This window comes from Phaenicophaeus curvirostris, chromosome 5, assembly GCF_032191515.1.
Source record: "Phaenicophaeus curvirostris isolate KB17595 chromosome 5, BPBGC_Pcur_1.0, whole genome shotgun sequence".
NCBI lineage: Eukaryota > Metazoa > Chordata > Aves > Cuculiformes > Cuculidae > Phaenicophaeus > Phaenicophaeus curvirostris.
In genome coordinates this window covers 2,163,995-2,181,678 of record NC_091396.1, presented here as the reverse complement: position 1 = coordinate 2,181,678, position 17,684 = coordinate 2,163,995, and the positions used below count along the sequence as shown (strand labels likewise).

Genomic DNA, 17,684 nt, shown 5'->3' with positions numbered 1-17,684 from the left:
CTGGGGGAGGAGGGGGGGGGTCTCAGCTGCTGGAGATCCTGAGTGGGGGGGCTCAGGTGCTGGGGGTGGATTCGGGGGGGGGTGCTCTAAGGTGCTATGAGTTAGGTCTGGGAGGGTTCTCAGGTGTTGAGGGGGGGGATCTGGAGAGGATATGGGTGCTGGGGGTGGATCTTGGAGGGTGGGGGGGGTCTCAGGTGCTGGGGGTGGATTCTAGGGGGGCTTTAAGTTGCTATGAGTTAGATCTGGGAGGTTTCTCAGGTGCTGGGGGGGTGGATCTGGGGGGGGATTCAGGTGCTGGGGTTCTCGGGTGCTGGGGGGTCTCAGGTGCTGGGGGGTTGGATCCTAGGGCTGGGGGGGGGCGGCTCCTGGGGGAGATTCTCAGGTGCCGAGGAGGCTCCAATGCAAGGGGGGGTCTCTCCCGGGGGCTCCCTGGGCTGCAGGGATGGGGATGGGGGGTCCCTGGGCTGCAGGGATGGGGCTGGGGGGGTCCCGGGGCTGCAGGGATGGGGCTGGGGGGGTCCCGGGGCTGCAGGGATGGGGCTGGGGGGGTCTCTGGGCTGCAGGGATGGGGCTGGGGGGGTCCCGGGGCTGCAGGAATGGGGCTGGGGGGGTTCCTTGGGCTGCAGGGATGGGGCTGGGGGGTCCCGGGGCTGCAGGGATGGGGCTGGGGGGTCCCGGGGCTGCAGGGATGGGGCTGGAGGGGTCCCGGGGCTCCGTGCCGGGGCCGGGGGGGGCCGTACCGGGCCGGTTCCCTCCCGTTCCCGGGCGGGGCGGCCGTTGCGCTTCCTGGAGCGGCGGGGATGGCGCTGGTGACCGTGCGGAGGGCGGCGGGGGCTCCCGGGGGCCCCGCGGTGAGTGCGGGACCGGGAACCGGGCACCCCGGGGCTTCGGGACCGGGACGGGATCCAGACATCCCGGTACGGGACACCCCGGGGCTCTGGGACCGGGACCGGGAGCTGAAACCCCCCCCGGTACGGGACCCTCCGGGGCTACCGGGAGCTGGATCCCCGGTACGGGACCCTCCGGGACTGGGACCGGGATCTGAACCCCCCGGTACGGGACCCTCCGGGGCTCTGGGACCGGTCCGGGACCTGAAACCCCCCGGTACGGGACCCTCCGGGGCTACCGGGAGCTGGATTCCCGGTACGGGACCCTTCGGGGCTACCGGGACCGGGAGCTGGACCCCCGGTACGGGACCCTCCGGGGCTACCAGGATGGAACCGGGATCCGGACTCCCCGTACGGGACCCCCGGGCTCTGAACCCCCTGGTATGGGACCCTCCGGGGCGACCGGGACCTGGATCCCCCGGTGCTGTAGGATGGGAGGGACCCCCCAGTACGGGACCCTCCGGGGCTGCTAGGATAGAACCGGGGTTCGGACCCCCCGTACGGAACCCTCAGGGGTTCTAGGACCGGTCGGGGCTCTGAACCCCCCCGGTACGGGACCTCCCGGTGCTACCGGGACCGGGATCTGAATAATCCGGTGTGAGACAGGTCCGGGATCCGGTTACACCGGTTCGGGACCTCCCGGTATTGCCGGGATGGGATGAGATTGCGGGAATCCCGGTGTGGGACGGGACCCCCCGGTGCTACCGGGACCCGGACCCCCCGGTGCTGTGGGACGGGACTGGGAGCAGCGGGCAGGGGTCCCGGAGGGGCTCCCAGCGCAGGTTGTCCCGGTGCAGGGCTCAGGCTGCTCCAGTGGCTCCCAGTTTATCCCAGTCGCTCCCAGTGGGACGTTACTGGGAGCCCCAGTGCCCCCAGCACGTGCTGGGGTCGCGGGTCCTGGGCAGGGGCGGCCACATCACTTGGGGAAGGGGGGGTGATTGTCCCCAGTCACTCCCAACCGGGCTAAAGCTGTTCCCAGTAGCTCCCAGTAGCTCCCAGTATCCCTGCTCCGGTAACCACCAGGCCTTATCAAGGTGTGCAGCCCAGCACCGCCCCCGCGAGTGGTTCCTGGAGGGGGGGGGACGCGGGGATAAAGCCCCCCCAGCATCCCAGGGCTGCTCCCCAGGGGTCTCCCCCCACAGGGGGACCCCTCTGGCTCCCAGTATCCAGCTGGGATCCCTGGGAATGCTCCTTTGCTCCGAATTGTGCTCCACCTGGAATGCTCCCGGAATGGAGCTTTGCTCCGGATGGTGCTCCCTCTAGAATGGAGCTTTGCTCCAGATCGTGTTTCCCCACCCCGGAATGCTTCTTTGCTCCAGATCATGCTCCCCTTGGAATGCTCCTTCACTCTGGATCGTGCTCCCCTGAGAATGATCCTTTGCTCTGGATCGTGCTCCCCCCAGAATGCTCCTTTGCTGTGGATCGTGTTCCCTCCCGGAATGGAGCTTTGCTATGGATCGTGTTCCCCACCCCTGGAATGCTCCTTTTCTTCGGATTGCGCTCCCCCCAGAATGCTCCTTTGCTCCAGATTGAGCTCCCCCAAGATACTCCTTTACTCTGGATCATGTTCCCCCTAGAATGCTCCTTCGCTCCGGATCATGTTTCACCCCCCAGAATGCTCCTTCACTCCAGAACGTGCTCCCCCTAGATGTTACTTTGCTCCAGATCATGCTCCCCACTCTGGAATGCTCCTTTGCTTTGGATCATGCTCCTCCTAGAATGCTCCTTCACTCCGCATTGTGCTCCCCCGAGAATGATCCTTCACTCCGGATTGTGCTCCCCACTCTGGAATGCTCCTTCACTCCAGATCATGCTCCCCCCAGATGCTCCTTCACTCCAGATCGTGCTCCCCACTCTGGAATTCTCCTTTGCTCTGGATCATGCTCCCCCAAGAATGCTCCTTCACTCCGGATCGTGCTCCCCCGAGAATGATCCTTCACTCCAGATCGTGCTCCCCACTCTGGAATGCTCCTTCACTCCGGATCGTGCTCCCCCAAGAATGATCCTTCACTCCGGATCGTGCTCCCCCGAGAATGATCCTTCACTCCGGATCGTGCTCCCCACTCTGGAATGCTCCTTTGCTCTGGATCGTGCTCCCCCCAGATGCTCCTTCACTCCGGATCGTGCTCCCCCGAGAATGATCCTTCACTCCGGATCGTGCTCCCCACTCTGGAATGCTCCTTTGCTCTGGATCGTGCTCCCCCCAGATGCTCCTTCACTCCGGATCGTGCTCCCCCGAGAATGATCCTTCACTCCGGATCATGCTCCCCACTCTGGAATTCTCCTTTGCTCTGGATCATGCTCCCCCCAGATGCTCCTTCACTCCGGATCATGCTCCCCCCAGATGCTCCTTCACTCCGGATCGTGCTCCCCCAGATGCTCCTTTACTCCGGATCGTTCTCCCCCCTCCGGAACAGTCCGCGCTCCCCCAGTGACACAGCCCCCCCTGTTTTTCAGGAGGAAGATGCCCCGCGGCGAGGCCGGCTGCAGAGGCGGTAAGACGGAACCCTGGGTTGGGGTGGGGGGAACCCCTGGGGATCCTCAGCTCTGGGGGCGCCTCGAGGGGTCCCCCCGCCCCGCTCAGCGCCCCTCGGCCCCCCAGGCAGAGCTTCGCGCTGGTGCGGGGGGCAGCCCTGCTGCTGCCTGCGGAGGAGGTGCTGCTGGATGAGCCCCCTGCTCCGGCTGAGCCCCCCGCGCCGGCTGAGCCCCCGGCTGAGCCCTCCGCTCCGGCTGAACCCCCCGCTCCGGCTGAGACCCCCACCCAGGCACAGCACCTGCACCTCATGATGCAGCTCCTGCGGCCTCAGGACGCCGTCCGGCTGGTGGGAGGACAGGGACGGGATGGGGATGGGACATGAACAGGGTGGGTTGGGGACAGGGTTGGAATGGGACAGGGATGGGATTGGGATGGGGATGGGATTGGGTTGGATTAGGATGGGGATGGGGTGGGGACAGGGTTGGGGATGGGGATGAGGATGGGGATGGGGACAGGGTTGGGATGGGGATGAGGATGGGAATGGGATGGGGACAGGGTTGGGATGGAACAAGGACAGGGTTGGGACAGGGACAGGGTTGAGACAGGGATGGGGTTGGGATGGGGAAGTGGATGGGACAGGGACAGGGTTGGGATGGGGACAGGGATGGGTTTGGAACGGAGAAGGAGATGGGACGGGGACGGGGTTGGGATGGGGACAGGGTTGGGTTGGGGATGAGGTTGGGATGGGGAAGTGGATGGGACAGGGACAGGGTTGGGATGGGGACAGGGATGGGATTGAGATGGAGAAGGGGATGGGATGGGGTTGGGATGGGGACAGGGTTGGGTTGGGGATGAGGTTGGGATGAGATGGGGACAGGGTTGGGTTGGGGAAGGCGATGGAATGGGGACGGGGACAGGGTTGGGTTGGGGACAGGGTTGGGTTGGGATGGGGAAGAGGATGGGATGGGGACAGGGATGATTTGGGATGGGGACAGGGATGGGATGGAAATGGGGTGGGGACGGGGATGGATTGGGGACAGGGATGGATTGGGATGGGGACAGGGATGGGTTCGGATGGGGATTGTGACTGATGGGGACAGGGACACTGGAAGTGATGGAAGAGGGATGGGGCGGGATGGGATGGGGCGGGGTGGGGGAGCAGGGATGAGGAAAAGACAGCTATGGGGATGGGATGGGATGGGATATGGATGGGATGGGATATGGATGGGGATGTGATCAGATGGAGTGAAAAAAGGACTGGGATGGGGATGGGGACGAGTGGGATGGGGACACAGCCCAGCCTGTCCCAGTGTCCTCACTGCTCCCGCCCCAGGCGGTGCGGCTGGAGTCGTCGCGGCCGCGGCGCGTGCGGTACCTGCTGGTGGTGCGGCCCGAGGAGCTGGGAGCCGAGGGGGAGACGGCGCTGCTGGGCGTGGATTTCGCCCACGAGGGGTGAGCGGGGCGCGGGGTGGGGGGACACGGGGGGAGCCGGCAGCACCCCGTGACCTCTGCCCACCCCAGGGCCCCTCACTGCACCCTGGGCATGGTGCTGCCCCTCTGGAGCGACACCCAGGTCTTCCTCGACGGCGACGGGTAAGGGTCCCCGGAGAGGGGGAGAATCTGTGGGGAGGGGAGGAGATGGGATGCCCACCTTGACCCCCGCCGTGTCTCCCCGCGGTGCCCAGAGGGTTCAGCGTGACGTCGGGTGGGGAGACTCGCATCTTCAAACCCATCTCTGTCCAGACCATGTGGTGAGCGAGCGGCGGGGCTGTCGGGGGAGGGATGTGGGAATGGGCACCACCATGGGCTTGGGGGAATGTGGAGACTGTGGTGGAGACCAACGTAGAGACCAATATGGGAATGGGGGATGTGGAGACCAGTGTGGAGACTAATATATTAGAGACCGATATGGGTATGGGGTGTGTGGAGACCAATGTAGAGACCAATATGGGTATGGGGTGTGTGAAGACCAATGTAGAGACCAATGTGGACATGTGGAATGTGGAGACCAATATAGAGACCAATATGGGCATAGGGGGATGTGGAGACCATGGTGGAGACCAATGTAGAGACCCATATGGGCATGTGGGAATGTAGAGACCAATGTAGAGACCAATATGGGAATGGGGGAATGTAGAGACCAATGTGGAGACCAATGTAGAGACCAATATGGGTATGGGGTGTGTGGAGACCAACGTAGAGACCAATGTGGACATGTGGGATGTAGAGACCAATGTAGAGATGAATATGGGCATAGGGGGATGTGGAGACCTATATAGAGACCAGCGTGGACATGTGGGATGTGGAGACCAATGTAGAGACCAATATGGGCATAGGGGGATGTGGAGACCTATATAGAGACCAGCGTGGACATGTGGGATGTGGAGACCAATGTAGAGACCAATATGGGCATAGGGGGATGTGGAAACCATGGTGGAGACCAATGTAGAAACCCATATGGGCATGTGGGAATGTAGAGACCAATGTGAAGACCAATGTAGAGACCCATAGGAGCATGTGGGAATGTAGAGACCAATGTAGAGACCAATGTGGGCATAGGGGGATGTGGAGACCAATGTAGGGACCAATATGGATATGTGGGATGTGGAGACCAATGTGAAGACCAGCGTAGAGACCCATATGGGCATGTGGGAGGTGGAGACCAATGTAGAGACCAATGTAGAGACCCATATGAGCATGTGGGAATGTAGAGACCAATATGGAGACCAATGTAGAGACCAATATGGGTATGTGGGAATGTAGAGGCCAATGTAGAGACCAATGTGGGCATAGGGGGATGTGGAGACCAATGTAGAGGCCAATGTAGAGACCCATATGGGAATGGGGGAATGTAGAGGCCAATGTGGAGACCAATGTAGAGACCAATATGGGTATGTGGGAATGTAGAGACCAGTGTAGAGACCGATATGGGAATGGGGGAATGTAGAGACCAATGTGGAGACCAATATAGAGACCAATATGGACATGTGGGATGTGAAGACCAATGTGAAGACCAATGTAGAGACCCATATGACCATGTGGGAATGTAGAGACTGATATGGAGACCAATGTAGAGACCAATATGGGTATGTGGGAATGTAGAGACCAATGTGGAGACCAATATAGAGACCAATATGGACATGGGGGATGTAGAGGCCAATGTAGAGATCAACGTAGAGACCAATATTGGCTTGAGGGAGGTAGAAACCAACGTCGAGACCAATATGGGCATGTGAGAATGTGGAGACCAATGTAGAGACCAATATAGAGACCGATACGGGTATGTGGGAACATGGAGACTAACGTGGAGACCAACGTAGAGGCCAATATGGGCCTGTGGGCCGTGGCGAGCAATGTGGGCATCAACGTGGGCACGGGGAGGCCACCATGGGCGTGAGGGATCCGAGCACGTGCCTGGGGCTGGTGGCACCGTTGCGCCGGTGGGAACCGCTTCGGTTCCCACCGTCGCGCCGGTGCCACCACGGCGCGCGGTGGCGGCGGTCGGTGGCAGGTGGCGTGCGGCAGGGCCGCGCTGCAGGAGCTGCATCGGGCCTGCGAGGAGGCGTCGCGCGGCGGCCACATCCCCGGGGGCCCCGTGCTGGGCTGGGCCGGAGCCTATGAGGCCGCGGTGGACTCGGAGCAGAGCTGCCTCAACGAGTGGAGAGCCATGGCCGGCATCGAGTCCCAGCGCCCCGCGTCCCCCTCGGGGTACGGGGAGGGGGCGGGGATTGAGGGGAAGGGGCGTGGTTTAATGAAAGGGGGCGTGGCTACAGAGGATGGGGCGTGGCTTAGCGGAAGGGGCGTGGCTTAATGGAAGGGGCGTGGCTATAGGAGAAGGGGTGGGGCTTGAGAGGAGGGGGCGTGGCTAATGGAAGGACATGGTTTAATGGAAGGGGCGTGGTTATAGGAGAAGGGGAAGTGCAGAAGGGGGCGTGGCTTAATGGAAGGGGCCTGGATATAGAGAAGGGGGCGTGGCTTAATGGAAGGGGCGTGGCTTAATGGAAGGGGCGTGGTTATATAGGAAGGGGGCGTGGCTTGTGGAATGGGCGTGGCTTAATGGAAGGGGCGTGGCTATAGGGGAAGGGATGGGGCTTGAGAGGAGGGGCATGGCTTAATGGAAGGAGGCGTGGCTATATGAGAAGGGGAGTGGCTTGAGAGGAGGGGGCGTGGCTTAACGGAAGGGGCGTGGCTATAGGGGCGTGGCTGGAGAGGAAGGGATGTGGCTTGTGGAAGGGGTGTGGGTTAATGGAAGGGGCGTGGCTTGAGAGGAGGGGTGTGGCTTAATGGAAGGGGCGTGGCTATAGGAGAAGGTGTGGGGCTTGAGAGGGGTGTGTGGCTTGTGGAAGGAGGGCATGGGTTAATGGAAGGGGCGTGGCTATAGGAGAATGGGTGGGGCTTGAGAGGAGGGGCGTGGCTTGTTTGGGAAGGGGCGGGGCTTGAGGGGAACGTGGCCTTTATGGGAAGAGGAGGGGCTTGAGGTTAGGGGTGGGGCTTGAGGGGAGGGGTTTGTTGGGAAGGGGAGGGGTTTGTTGGAAAGGGGCGAGGCTTGAGGGATAACACCTCTGGGAAGGGGCGGGGCTTGAGGGGGGCTTGAGGGATGGGGTGGGGTTTGGGTGGAAGGGGCGTGGCTTGGGGAGGGGCTGAATGGAGGAGGGGCGTGGTTTGTTGGGAAGGGGCAGGGCATGGGCTGAGGGCCATTGGGAGCCCTGGGGTGGTGGGAGGGGCTTGGGTAAGGGGTGGGGCTTGTGCCAAAGGGGCGGGGCTTGGGGAAGGGCTGGTGCCGAGGGGTCTTGGGGGAGAGGGTGGGGGCGTAGGTGACACGGTGACCACCAGGCCAGCGACATCGGAGCTATCAGAGGCGACGGTGCGGGTGCTGCTGCGGGAGGTGATGGCCAGCGCCGACCTGGAGAGTGTCACCTCCAAGGAGGTGGGTGCCACCACGCAAGGGGTCCCGGTGGGCCCAGAGCCCCGTGCCAGGCGGGGACAGGGTCATCTCTCATCCCATCACCACGTCCAGGTGCGGGAGGAGCTGGAGCGGCGCATGGGGCACAGCCTGGCCCAGCACAAGGACTTCATCGACAACGAGATGCTGCTGGTGTTGGCGCAGATGGACCGGCCTTCCCGCGTCTTCCCACACCTCTACCTGGTGGGCAACGGGGCGGGCGGGGCGGGCGAGGGGGTCCCCGTCGCTCACCGCTGTCACCACACAGGGCTCCGAGTGGAACGCGGCCAACCTGGAAGAGCTGCAGCAGAACCGGTGGGCAGGGAGTGGCCTGGGGTCATCTGGGGGGGCTTGGTGGGGTGGGCACAGGGTCATCATGGGGTGTCATGGTGGGGCAGGCATGGGAGCATCATGGGGTGTCATGGTGGGGTTGGCATGGGGTCATCTGAGGGGGCTTGGTGGGATGGGGGTGGGGTTGTTGTGGGTTGGCATGGTGGGGTTGGCATGGGGTCATCTTGAGGGGCTTGGTGGGATGGGCATGGGGTCATCGTGGTTGTCATGGTAGGGTAGGAACAAGGTCATCATAGGGTGTCATGGTGGGGTGGGCATGGGGTTATTGTGGAGTCCTGGTGGGATGGGCATGGAGTCATCGTGGGATGTCATGGTGAGATTGGCATGGGGTCATCACGGAGTTTCATAGTGGGGTTGGCATGGGGTCATCTGGGAGGGCTTGGTGGGGCAAGGATGGAGTCATCTAGGGTGGCATGATGGAGTGGACATGGGGTCATCATGGTTGTCATGGTAGGGTAAGCACAAGGTCATCATAGGGTGGGCACCGGGTCATCGTGGAGTCGTGGTGGGGTGGGCATGGAGTCATCATGGAGTGTCATGGTGGGGTTGGCATGGGGTCATCTTGGGGGGCCTGGTGGGGTTGGCATGAGGTCATCATGGAGTGTCATGGTGGGGTGGCTGCAGGGTCATCGTGAGGTGCTCCAGTAGGGCGCGTATGGAGTTGTCATGGTGGGATGGGCATGAGGCCATCACGGAATGTCCTGACGGGGTGGGTGTGGGGTCATCAAAGGACCATGACGGGATGGACGTGGGACAGTGTGGAGCCCCAACCCTGCGTGCCCCCCGTGCCCCCGCAGGGTCACCCACATCCTGAACGTGGCGCGGGAGATCGACAACTTCTTCCCGGCTCTCTTCACCTACATGAACGTGCGGGTCTACGACGAGGAGGCGGCCCAGCTCCTGCCCCACTGGAACGACACCTTCCTCTTCCTCTCCCGCGTCCGGTCAGTGAGGTTCTGGAGGACACTGGGGACACTGGGAGCAGTAGAGCCCTGGGGTTGGTCCCTGGGGACACTGTGAGCACTGGGAGCTGTAGAGCCTTGGGGTTGGTCCCTGGGGACACTGGGAGCACTGGGAGCTGTAGAGCCTTGGGGTTGGTCCCTGGGGACACTGGTGGGCCTGGGGCACAGGGTCTCTGGGTACATGGGATCCTTGGGGACACGGGAAGCCTTGCGAGATGGGGTCTCTGGGGACATAGGGAGTGCTGGGGACAGAGGAGCCGTGGGACATGGGGTCCTTGGGGACGTGGGGTTCTTGGGGGACGTGGGGTTCTTGGGGGATGTGGGGTTCTTGGGGATGTGGAGTTCTCGGGGACATGGGGTCCTGGGGGATGTGGGGTTCTTGGGGATGTGGAGTTCTTGGGGAACACGGGGTCCTTGGGGATATGGGGTTCTTGGGACACGGGGTTCTGGGGCACATGGGGTCCTGGAGGATCTGGGGTTCTTGGGGACACGGGGTCCTGGGGAACGTGGGGTTCTTGGGGACACAGGGTCATGGGGGATCTGGGGTTCTTGGGGACACGGGGTCGTGGGGGACACGGGGTCCTTGGGGATGTGGGGTTCTTGAGGACACGGGGTCCTGGAGGATCTGGGGTTCTGGGGACACGGGGTCCTGGGGGACACGGGGTCCTTGGGGACATGGGGTCCTGGGGGATGTGGGGTCCTTGGGGACACGGGGTCCTGGGGAATGTGGGGTTCTTGGGGACACGGGGTCCTTGGGGATGTGGGGTTCTTGGGGACACTGGGTCCTGGAGGATCTGGGGTTCTGGGGGACACGGGGTCCTTGGGGATGAGGGGTTCTTGGGGACACTGGGTCCTGGAGGATCTGGGGTTCTGGGGGACACGGGGTCCTTGGGGATGAGGGGTTCTTGGGGACACGGGTTGCTGTGAGAACACGGGGAGCCCTGGATCTCGGGGTCCTTGGGGACGCTCGGTCCCTGGGGATGCCGGTCTGTTGGCGGCAGGGCGAGCGGGGGCCGGGCGCTGGTTCACTGCCGCATGGGGCTGAGCCGCTCGGCCGCCACGGTGCTGGCGTACGCCATGAAGGAGTTCGGGTGGCCCCTGGAGCGGGCGCTGCGCCACGTGCGCCACTGCCGCCCCGGCGTCCTGCCCAACCCCGGCTTCATGCGCCAGCTCGACTTCTACCAGGGCATCCTCAGCGCCAGGTGGGCAAGGGGGCGGGGTCTTCGTGTGGCCACGCCCCTTCGGATGGGATGGGAGGGGCTTTATATGGCCATGGTTTGCTGTCACCATGTCCTCATGGTAACCATGGCTGTCACCGATGTCCCCATGGTCACTGTGGTCATCACCGATGTCCCCCTGGGGTTGTGGCCATGGCCGATGTCACCATGGTCACCATGGTCATCACCGATGTCCCCCTGGGGTTGTGGCCAAGGCCAATGTCCCCACGGTCACTGTGGTCATCACCGATGCCCCCACCGTGACCATGGCTATCGCTAATGTTCCCACGGTCACCGTGGCCATGTCCAATGTCCACCCCGTGACCAAGGCCATGGCCAATGTCCCCACGGTGACCGAGACCATGGCTGATGTCCCCATCATGACCGTGGCCATGGCTGATGTCCTCCCAGTGACCAAGACCATGGCTGATGTCCCCAGGGTCACCATGGCCAATGTCCTCCCAGTGACCAAGGCCATGGCCAATGTCCCCATGGTCACTGTGGCCATGGCCAATGTCCCCCTAGTGACCGAGACCATGGCCAATGTCCCCACGGTCACCGTGGCCATGGCCAGTGTCCCCCTAGTGACTGAGACCATGGCTAATGTCCCCATGGTGACCACTGCCATGGCCAATGTCCCCCTAGTGACCAAGACCATGGCTGATGTCCCAACAGTGACCGTGGCCATCACCAATGTCCCCCTAGTGACCAAGACCATGGCTGATGTCCCCATGGTGACCATGGCCATGGCCTATGTCCACCCGGGGCCAAGACCGTGGCCATGGCTGATGTCCCCATGGTGACTGTGGCCATCACCAATGTCCCCCTGGGGCCATGGCCAACACTGGTGTCGCCCCAGTGACCGAGGCCATGGCCGATGTCCCCACGGTCACCATGGCCATGGCCGATGTCCCCACCCACAGCCGGCACAGCAGCCTCTGGGAGCCCAAGGCATCGGAGCAGGCGCCGCAGCCAGATGAGGCGGTCCCAGCGGTGGCCCTGGGGGACTCGGGTTCCCCATCCCCGCAGTCGCCCGAGGAGGCCACCTCGCCGGGGCTGCTGGGAGCCACCCGTCGCCCCCGCATCTCCCTCTGCGCCGTCATGTGGAGCATCAGCCAGATGGAGGCCCCCGAGCCCCCCGGGGACCCCCTCGATGGGGAGGTGAGCGCAGGGTAGGGGGATAAATGGGGCTTCGCCAGCCCCACGGCGCTGGTTGAGCCCCACGTGTGTGTCCCCGCAGGTGTTCGAGGCTGCGGAGGCTCTGGGAGGTCCAACTGATGGTGCCACCCACCCCGGAGCACGACCATCGTCCCGGCCTCGCCGTGTTGTCCGCCAAGCCAGCCTGGATTGTGGCCCCAACCCCAGCGCTGACCCCGTCCCCCCCTCCACCCCATCCCCTGCCCCTTAACTGGGAGGGGATGAGGCAGAGCACCCCCTGCCCCACGGAAAGGGGCGAAGCCTGCGCCTGCTGGAGGTGTCACCCCCCCGCTGCTGCACTTCGGGGGACAGAGGTGGCTCTGCCTCATCCCCCCCACGCACAAAGTCCCGCTGCCAGCCCCCACCGCGCGGCACGAAGAATAAAGAGTGGCAAGGACTTGGCTGCTGGGGGATGAGGAGCAACACAGGCTCGCAGCCCAGAGGCCACCCGTGTCCTGGGCTGCATCCAGAGCCGTGGGAGCAGCAGGGAGGGAGGGGATCCTGCCCCTCTGCTCCGCTCGGGGAGACCCACCTGGAGCCCCAAGTCCGGTTCTGGATCCTCAGCATAAGAAGGAAATGGAGCTGATAGAATGGGTCCAGAGGAGGCCACGGAGATCATAGAATCACCAGGTTGGAAAAGACTCATCAGATCATCGAGTCCAACCATTCCCATCAATCACTGACCCATGTCCCTCAGCACCTCGTCCACCCGGCCCTTAAACCCCTCCAGGGAAGGGGACTCAACCCCCTCCCTGGGCAGCCTTGGACACTGCCCAATCACCCTTTCAGTGAAAAATGTTTCCCTAATGTCCAGCCCGACCCTCCCCTGGTGGAGCTTGAGGCCATTCCCTCTCGGCCTGTCCCCTGTCCCTTGGGAGAAGAGCCCAGCTCCCTCCTCTCCACAACCTCCTCTCAGGGAGTTGCAGAGAGCAAGGAGGTCTCCCCTCAGCCTCCTCTTCTCCAGGCTGAACCCCCCCAGCTCTCTCAGCCGCTCCTCTTCTTCTCCAGCCCCTTCCCCAGCTCCGTTCTCTTCTCTGCACTCGCTCCAGAGCCTCAACATCCTTCTGGTGGGGAGGGGCCCAGCACTGACCCCAGGATTCGAGGAGCGCTCTCCCCAGGGCCGAGGCCAGAGGGAGAAGAACCTCCCTGGCCCTGCTGGCCACGCCGGGTCTGATCCAAGCCAAGATGATGCGAGGGCTGGAGAACCTCCTGTGCGAGGAGAGACTGAGAGTTTGGGTTGTTGAGCCTGGAGAAGAGAAGGCTGCAGGGAGACCTTAGAGCAGCTTCCAGGACTGAAAGGGGCTCCAGGAAAGCTGGGGAGGGGCTCTGGATCAGGGAGGGAAGGGAGAGGATGAGAAGAATGGTTTGGAGCTTCAAGAGGGGAGATGGAGATGAGATCTTGGGGAGAAACGTTTTGCTGTGAGGGTGGGGAGGCCCTGGCCCAGGCTGCCCAGAGCAGGGGTGGCTGCCCCATCCCTGGAGGGGTTCAAGGCCAGGCTGGATGGGGCTTGGAGCCCCTGATCCAGTGGGAGGTGTCCCTTGGGGTGGATCTGGCTGGCTCTGAGGTCCCTTCCAGCCCAGCCCGCTCTATGAAACGGCTGCCCCTGGTGTGAGCGCTGCCTGGGGGCGGAGGGGACGCCGCTCTCCTCGTTCCCCGTGGGGCCCGGAGCGGAGGGCGCGGGAGGCGCCATCTTGTGCAGCGGGCGAGGGGGCGTGGGCCGCGTGCGAACTACAGCTCCCGGCGTCCCTTGCGCGAGGGGAAGGCGCCGTGCGTACGCGTGGACTCCAGCTCCCGGCGTCCCTTGCGCGGGGGGCTGCGCCCGTGCGCATGCGCAGCGGTGTCCTCATTAGGCGCAGGCTTCAAATGGAGGGCTAGGCCGCAGTTTGGGGCAGGGGATGAGGACAAGGACGAGGACAAGGGCTGGGCAGCAACAAGGACGGGCAGGGAACAAGGGCTGGGAAGGGACAAGGTTGGGGCATCCCCATCATTGTCATCTCTATCCCCAGTCCTATCTCCATCCCAATCCCTTCTCCATCATTCCAATCCCATCTCCCTCTCAAACCAATCCTGTCTCCATCATCTCCACCCCAGTCCCATCTCCATCCTAATCCCATCTTCATCCCGTCTCCACCTCAATCCCGTCTCCATCATCCCCACCCCCCTCTCAATCCCAATCCTGTCTCCCTCTCAATCCCAATCCTATCTCCATCATCTCCCCCCCAATCCCATCTCCATCATCCTCACCCCCCTCTCAATCCCAATCCTGTCTCCTTCTCAATCCCAATCCTATCTCCATCATCTCCATCCCAGTCCCATCTCCACCCCAATCCCATCTCCACCCCAATCCCATCTCCCCCCCAATCCCATCTCCCCCCCAATCCCATCTCCATCATCCCCATCCCCCTCTCAATTCCAATCCCATCTCCATCATCTCCACCCCAGTCCCATCTCCACCCCGATCCCATCTTCATCCCATCTCCATCATCCCTATCTCCCTCTCAATCCCAATCCCATCTCCCTCTCCATCTCAATCCCATCTCATCTCAATCCCATCTCCATCTCAATCCTAATCCCAATCCCATCTCCATCCCAATCCCATCTTCATCCCATCTCCATCATCCCTATCTCCCTCTCAATTCCAATCCCATCTCATCTCAATCCCATCTCCATCTCAATCCCAATCCCAATCCCAGTCCCATCTCCATCCCATCTCCATCCCATCCCATCCCATCCCATCCAAGCTGGGATTCAAGCTGATCTCCTGCTGGGTCCTCCCCTCCACTTCTGGATTGTGGGCTTGGCATAAAACCAATTTTATTGATTAAGCAACAAGCTACCAAAGCGCTAATGAATTCCGTAATCAAACCCTGAGCAATTAACAAACACATCCTATGATTAATTAACAACAAAACGATTCCGCGCCCAACAATTGTGCCTTTTCATCCCCTGAATCCACCGAACCGCTCTGGACGATGCCTCAATCGCTCTTCCTTTTCCTCTGCTCTGGGAGGAACGATCCCATGGGACTCCTGGTGTCTGGGTCGGTGTCACCGTCATCACCGCCACCCCTCCAACCCAAAGATTTCCCACCCCATGTTGACCTTCACCTGGGTTTATTCCATATTTTCTAATTTTTTTGGCTCTTCTTGGTACCCTTCCACCTTCCCTTCTCCACCCAGCCTCCTCCAAAGTCATTTTTCTCCACTTTTCTTTCATCCACACCCACTCATGCTGGAGAGGAGAGCACCAAAATCTCTTCCCCTTCTCTTGAGGCACTGGAACAGGTTTCCCAGAGCAGTGGTGGCTGCCCCATCCCTGGAGATGTTCAAGATCAGGTCGGATGGGGCTTGGAGCCCCTGATCCAGTGGGAGGTGTCCCTGGGGTTGCAACTGGATGGGCTTGGAGGTCCCTTCCAACACAACCTGTTCCATAATTGCCCACAGATATGGAGAAGAGAAGCCTCTTCTGACCCACAGACGCCCCGTGGTGGATTGTCACCTGGTCTGTAACAGAGGGGATCTGGGGGGCAGAGGGATGGATCTGGGGGGCAGAGGGATGGATTTGAGGGGCAGAAGGATGGATCTGGGGGGCAGAGAGATGGATCTGGGGGGCACAGGGATGGATCTGGGGGGCAGAGAGATGGATCTGTGGGGCAGAGGGATGGATCTGTGGGGCGGAGGAATGGATTTGAGGGGCAGAAGGATGGATCTGGGGGCAGAGAGATGGATCTGGGGGGCAGAGGGATGGATCTGTGGGGCAGAGGGATGGATTTGAGGGCAGAAGGATGGATCTGGAGGCAGAGAGATGGATCTGGGGGCACAGGGATGGATCTGGGGGGCACAGGGATGGATTTGGGGAGCAGAGGGATGGATCTGGGGGGCAGAGAGATGGATCTGGGGGGCAGAGGGATGGATCTGGGGGCAGGGGCTGGATCCGTGGGGCGGTGGGCTTATCCTCTGCTCTGTAACGCGGGAGATCTGTGGGTCACATCTCCCTGGCTCTCTCGTGCTGGGGGGCACAGCCCCCTGCCCTCCCGCGTGCCCCATAGAGGGGCTCCATACCCCCCCCCCAAATCTGTCCCCCCCCCCTAAGCAGGCCTGGGGGGCAGCGGCACAGCCCCCCCTCTTCCGTGGGGCGCAGGGGTCACAGCGGGTACTCGTGCCAGAGGCTGTGGGCACAATAAAGTGGGGGTGGTGTCAGGGGGTGCCCAGTGCCCCCTAGTCCAGCTCTGGTTGGGTGGCAGGGCACTGGGCACCCCCTCTCTTTACTAGTCACCCCAGTTCTGACTGGGGGGGGGGGGGGCACTGGGAGGGGATGCCCAGTATGGGTTGGGGGGGCACTGGGAGAGTGGGGGATGCCTGGGGACCCCATTTCTGGCTGGGTGGGGGGGTGTCTCAGTGGGGGGAAGTCACTGGGGGTCCCTGGAGGGGTTACTGGGAGGGTTCCCAGTTGAGGGGAGTCACTGGGGGTCCCTGGGGGGGGTTACTGGGAGGGTTCCCAGTTGGGGGGAGTCACTGGGGGTACCTGGGGGGATCACTGGGAGGGTTCCCAGTTGGGGGAGTCACTGGGGTACCTGGGGGGCTCACTGGGAGGGTTCCCCATTGGGGGGAGTCACTGAGGGTCCCTGGGGGTTTCACTGGGAGGGTTCCCAGTTGGGGGGTGTCACTGGGGGTACCTGGGGGGGTGTCTCTGGGAGGTTCCCAGTGTGGGGGGTGTCACTGGGGGTCCCTAGGGGGGGTGATTGGGGGTTTCTGGGGGGCTCACTGGGAGGGTTCCCAGTTGGGAGGGTCACTGGGTGTCCCTGAGGGGGGGTCACTGGGGGGTGCTTGGTGCAGGGGGGGGGTGTCCCCACCTGTAGGCGATGTCGGGGTGATCGGGGTGCTTCAGGAGGGCCTCGCGCACAGTGAGGGGGGGGCTCAGCCCCAGCGCCTGCGCCCGCTCCCAGCGCTGCAGCCGGGTGATGCCTGGGGGGGGGACACACGTTATTGGGGGGATCCAGGGGGCTCCTAGGGCTGGGGTGGGGCGTTCATGGGATTGTTTAGGAGGTCTAGGGGGTCCCAGTGCTGGGGGAGAATCCCGGGGGGTGGGGTTCAGAGGGTGTGGGGGGCTGTGTACGGGCTGTCGTTTTTGGGGGGGGGTTCCTGGCAGGGATTTGGGGGTCCCAGGGGGGTTGGGGGAGCTGACAGCCATGCAGGGGGGATTTGGGGGTCCCGGGGGGGGATTTGGGGGTCCTGGGGAGGGGGGTTGTGTCTCTGACCCGTGCGGGGGGGGGTTGGGGGTCCTGGGGAGGGGGATTGGGGGTCCCGCGGGGGTTGGGGGGAATGACACCCATGCAAGGGGGATGTTGGGGTCCCAAGAGTCCCAGGGGGTGTTTTGGGGTCCCGGGGGTGGGGGTTAGGGGGTGTCTGACCCGTGCAGGGTCCGTACTCCCAGGCCAGGTCGAAGCTCCGCAGCGTCTCCATCAGGGTCGGGTCGGGCAGGGGGGGTCCGGGGGGGTCCGGGGGGGGGTCCCGAGGCCGGGGGGTGACACAGACCTTGTCCTTGTCCCTGTCCCTGTCCCTGAGCCGCCGCCGCCGCCGCGGGAAGGACTCGGTGATGCGGGGGGGGCGCATGGGGACCCCGCGACCTGCCGGGAGCCGCGACATCACGGG

General features: G+C 62.9%; 2 protein-coding genes across 3 annotated transcripts; one reads left to right on the top strand and one right to left on the bottom strand.

Annotated features, from left to right (window-relative positions):
• Nucleotides 1-780: 780 nt before the first annotated feature.
• Nucleotides 781-12,423, top strand: SSH3 (slingshot protein phosphatase 3). Of its 2 annotated transcripts, XM_069857350.1 has the most exons (14): nucleotides 781-851; nucleotides 3,345-3,382; nucleotides 3,490-3,709; nucleotides 4,697-4,815; nucleotides 4,885-4,956; nucleotides 5,049-5,114; nucleotides 6,889-7,071; nucleotides 8,197-8,290; nucleotides 8,381-8,509; nucleotides 8,574-8,620; nucleotides 9,454-9,600; nucleotides 10,620-10,820; nucleotides 11,759-11,996; nucleotides 12,076-12,423. In XM_069857350.1, the coding sequence occupies exons 1-14, from the start codon at nucleotides 801-803 to the stop codon at nucleotides 12,241-12,243; spliced, it is 1,773 nt and encodes a 590-aa protein (XP_069713451.1). In that variant the 5' UTR covers nucleotides 781-800; the 3' UTR covers nucleotides 12,244-12,423. The 2 variants fall into 2 exon arrangements, with proteins under 2 accessions (XP_069713451.1, XP_069713452.1); XM_069857351.1 differs by lacking the exon at nucleotides 6,889-7,071.
• A 3,419-nt stretch (nucleotides 12,424-15,842) lies between these two features.
• Nucleotides 15,843-17,678, bottom strand: POLD4 (DNA polymerase delta 4, accessory subunit). The gene is made up of 3 exons (XM_069856972.1): nucleotides 17,444-17,678; nucleotides 16,886-16,997; nucleotides 15,843-16,201 (listed from the first exon to the last, which is right to left on the bottom strand). Exons 1-3 carry the CDS (start codon nucleotides 17,676-17,678, stop codon nucleotides 16,177-16,179), a joined length of 372 nt encoding a protein of 123 aa, XP_069713073.1. The 3' UTR covers nucleotides 15,843-16,176.
• Between the last annotated feature and the right edge of the window lie 6 nt (nucleotides 17,679-17,684).

Coding starts and splice junctions, on each gene's coding strand:
- SSH3 (XM_069857350.1), top strand. CDS start 801: ATGGCGCTGGTGACCGTGCGGAGGGCGGCGGGGGCTCCCGGGGGCCCC. Junction 3,710..4,696: donor CTCAGGACGCCGTCCGGCTG/GTGGGAGGACAG, acceptor CTCCCGCCCCAG/GCGGTGCGGCTGGAGTCGTC. Junction 9,601..10,619: donor CTCTTCCTCTCCCGCGTCCG/GTCAGTGAGGTT, acceptor TGTTGGCGGCAG/GGCGAGCGGGGGCCGGGCGC.
- POLD4 (XM_069856972.1), bottom strand. CDS start 17,678: ATGTCGCGGCTCCCGGCAGGTCGCGGGGTCCCCATGCGCCCCCCCCGC. Junction 16,998..17,443: donor GGAGTACGGACCCTGCACGG/GTCAGACACCCC, acceptor TCCCCCCCCCAG/GCATCACCCGGCTGCAGCGC. Junction 16,202..16,885: donor CACCCCGACATCGCCTACAG/GTGGGGACACCC, acceptor TTGTGCCCACAG/CCTCTGGCACGAGTACCCGC.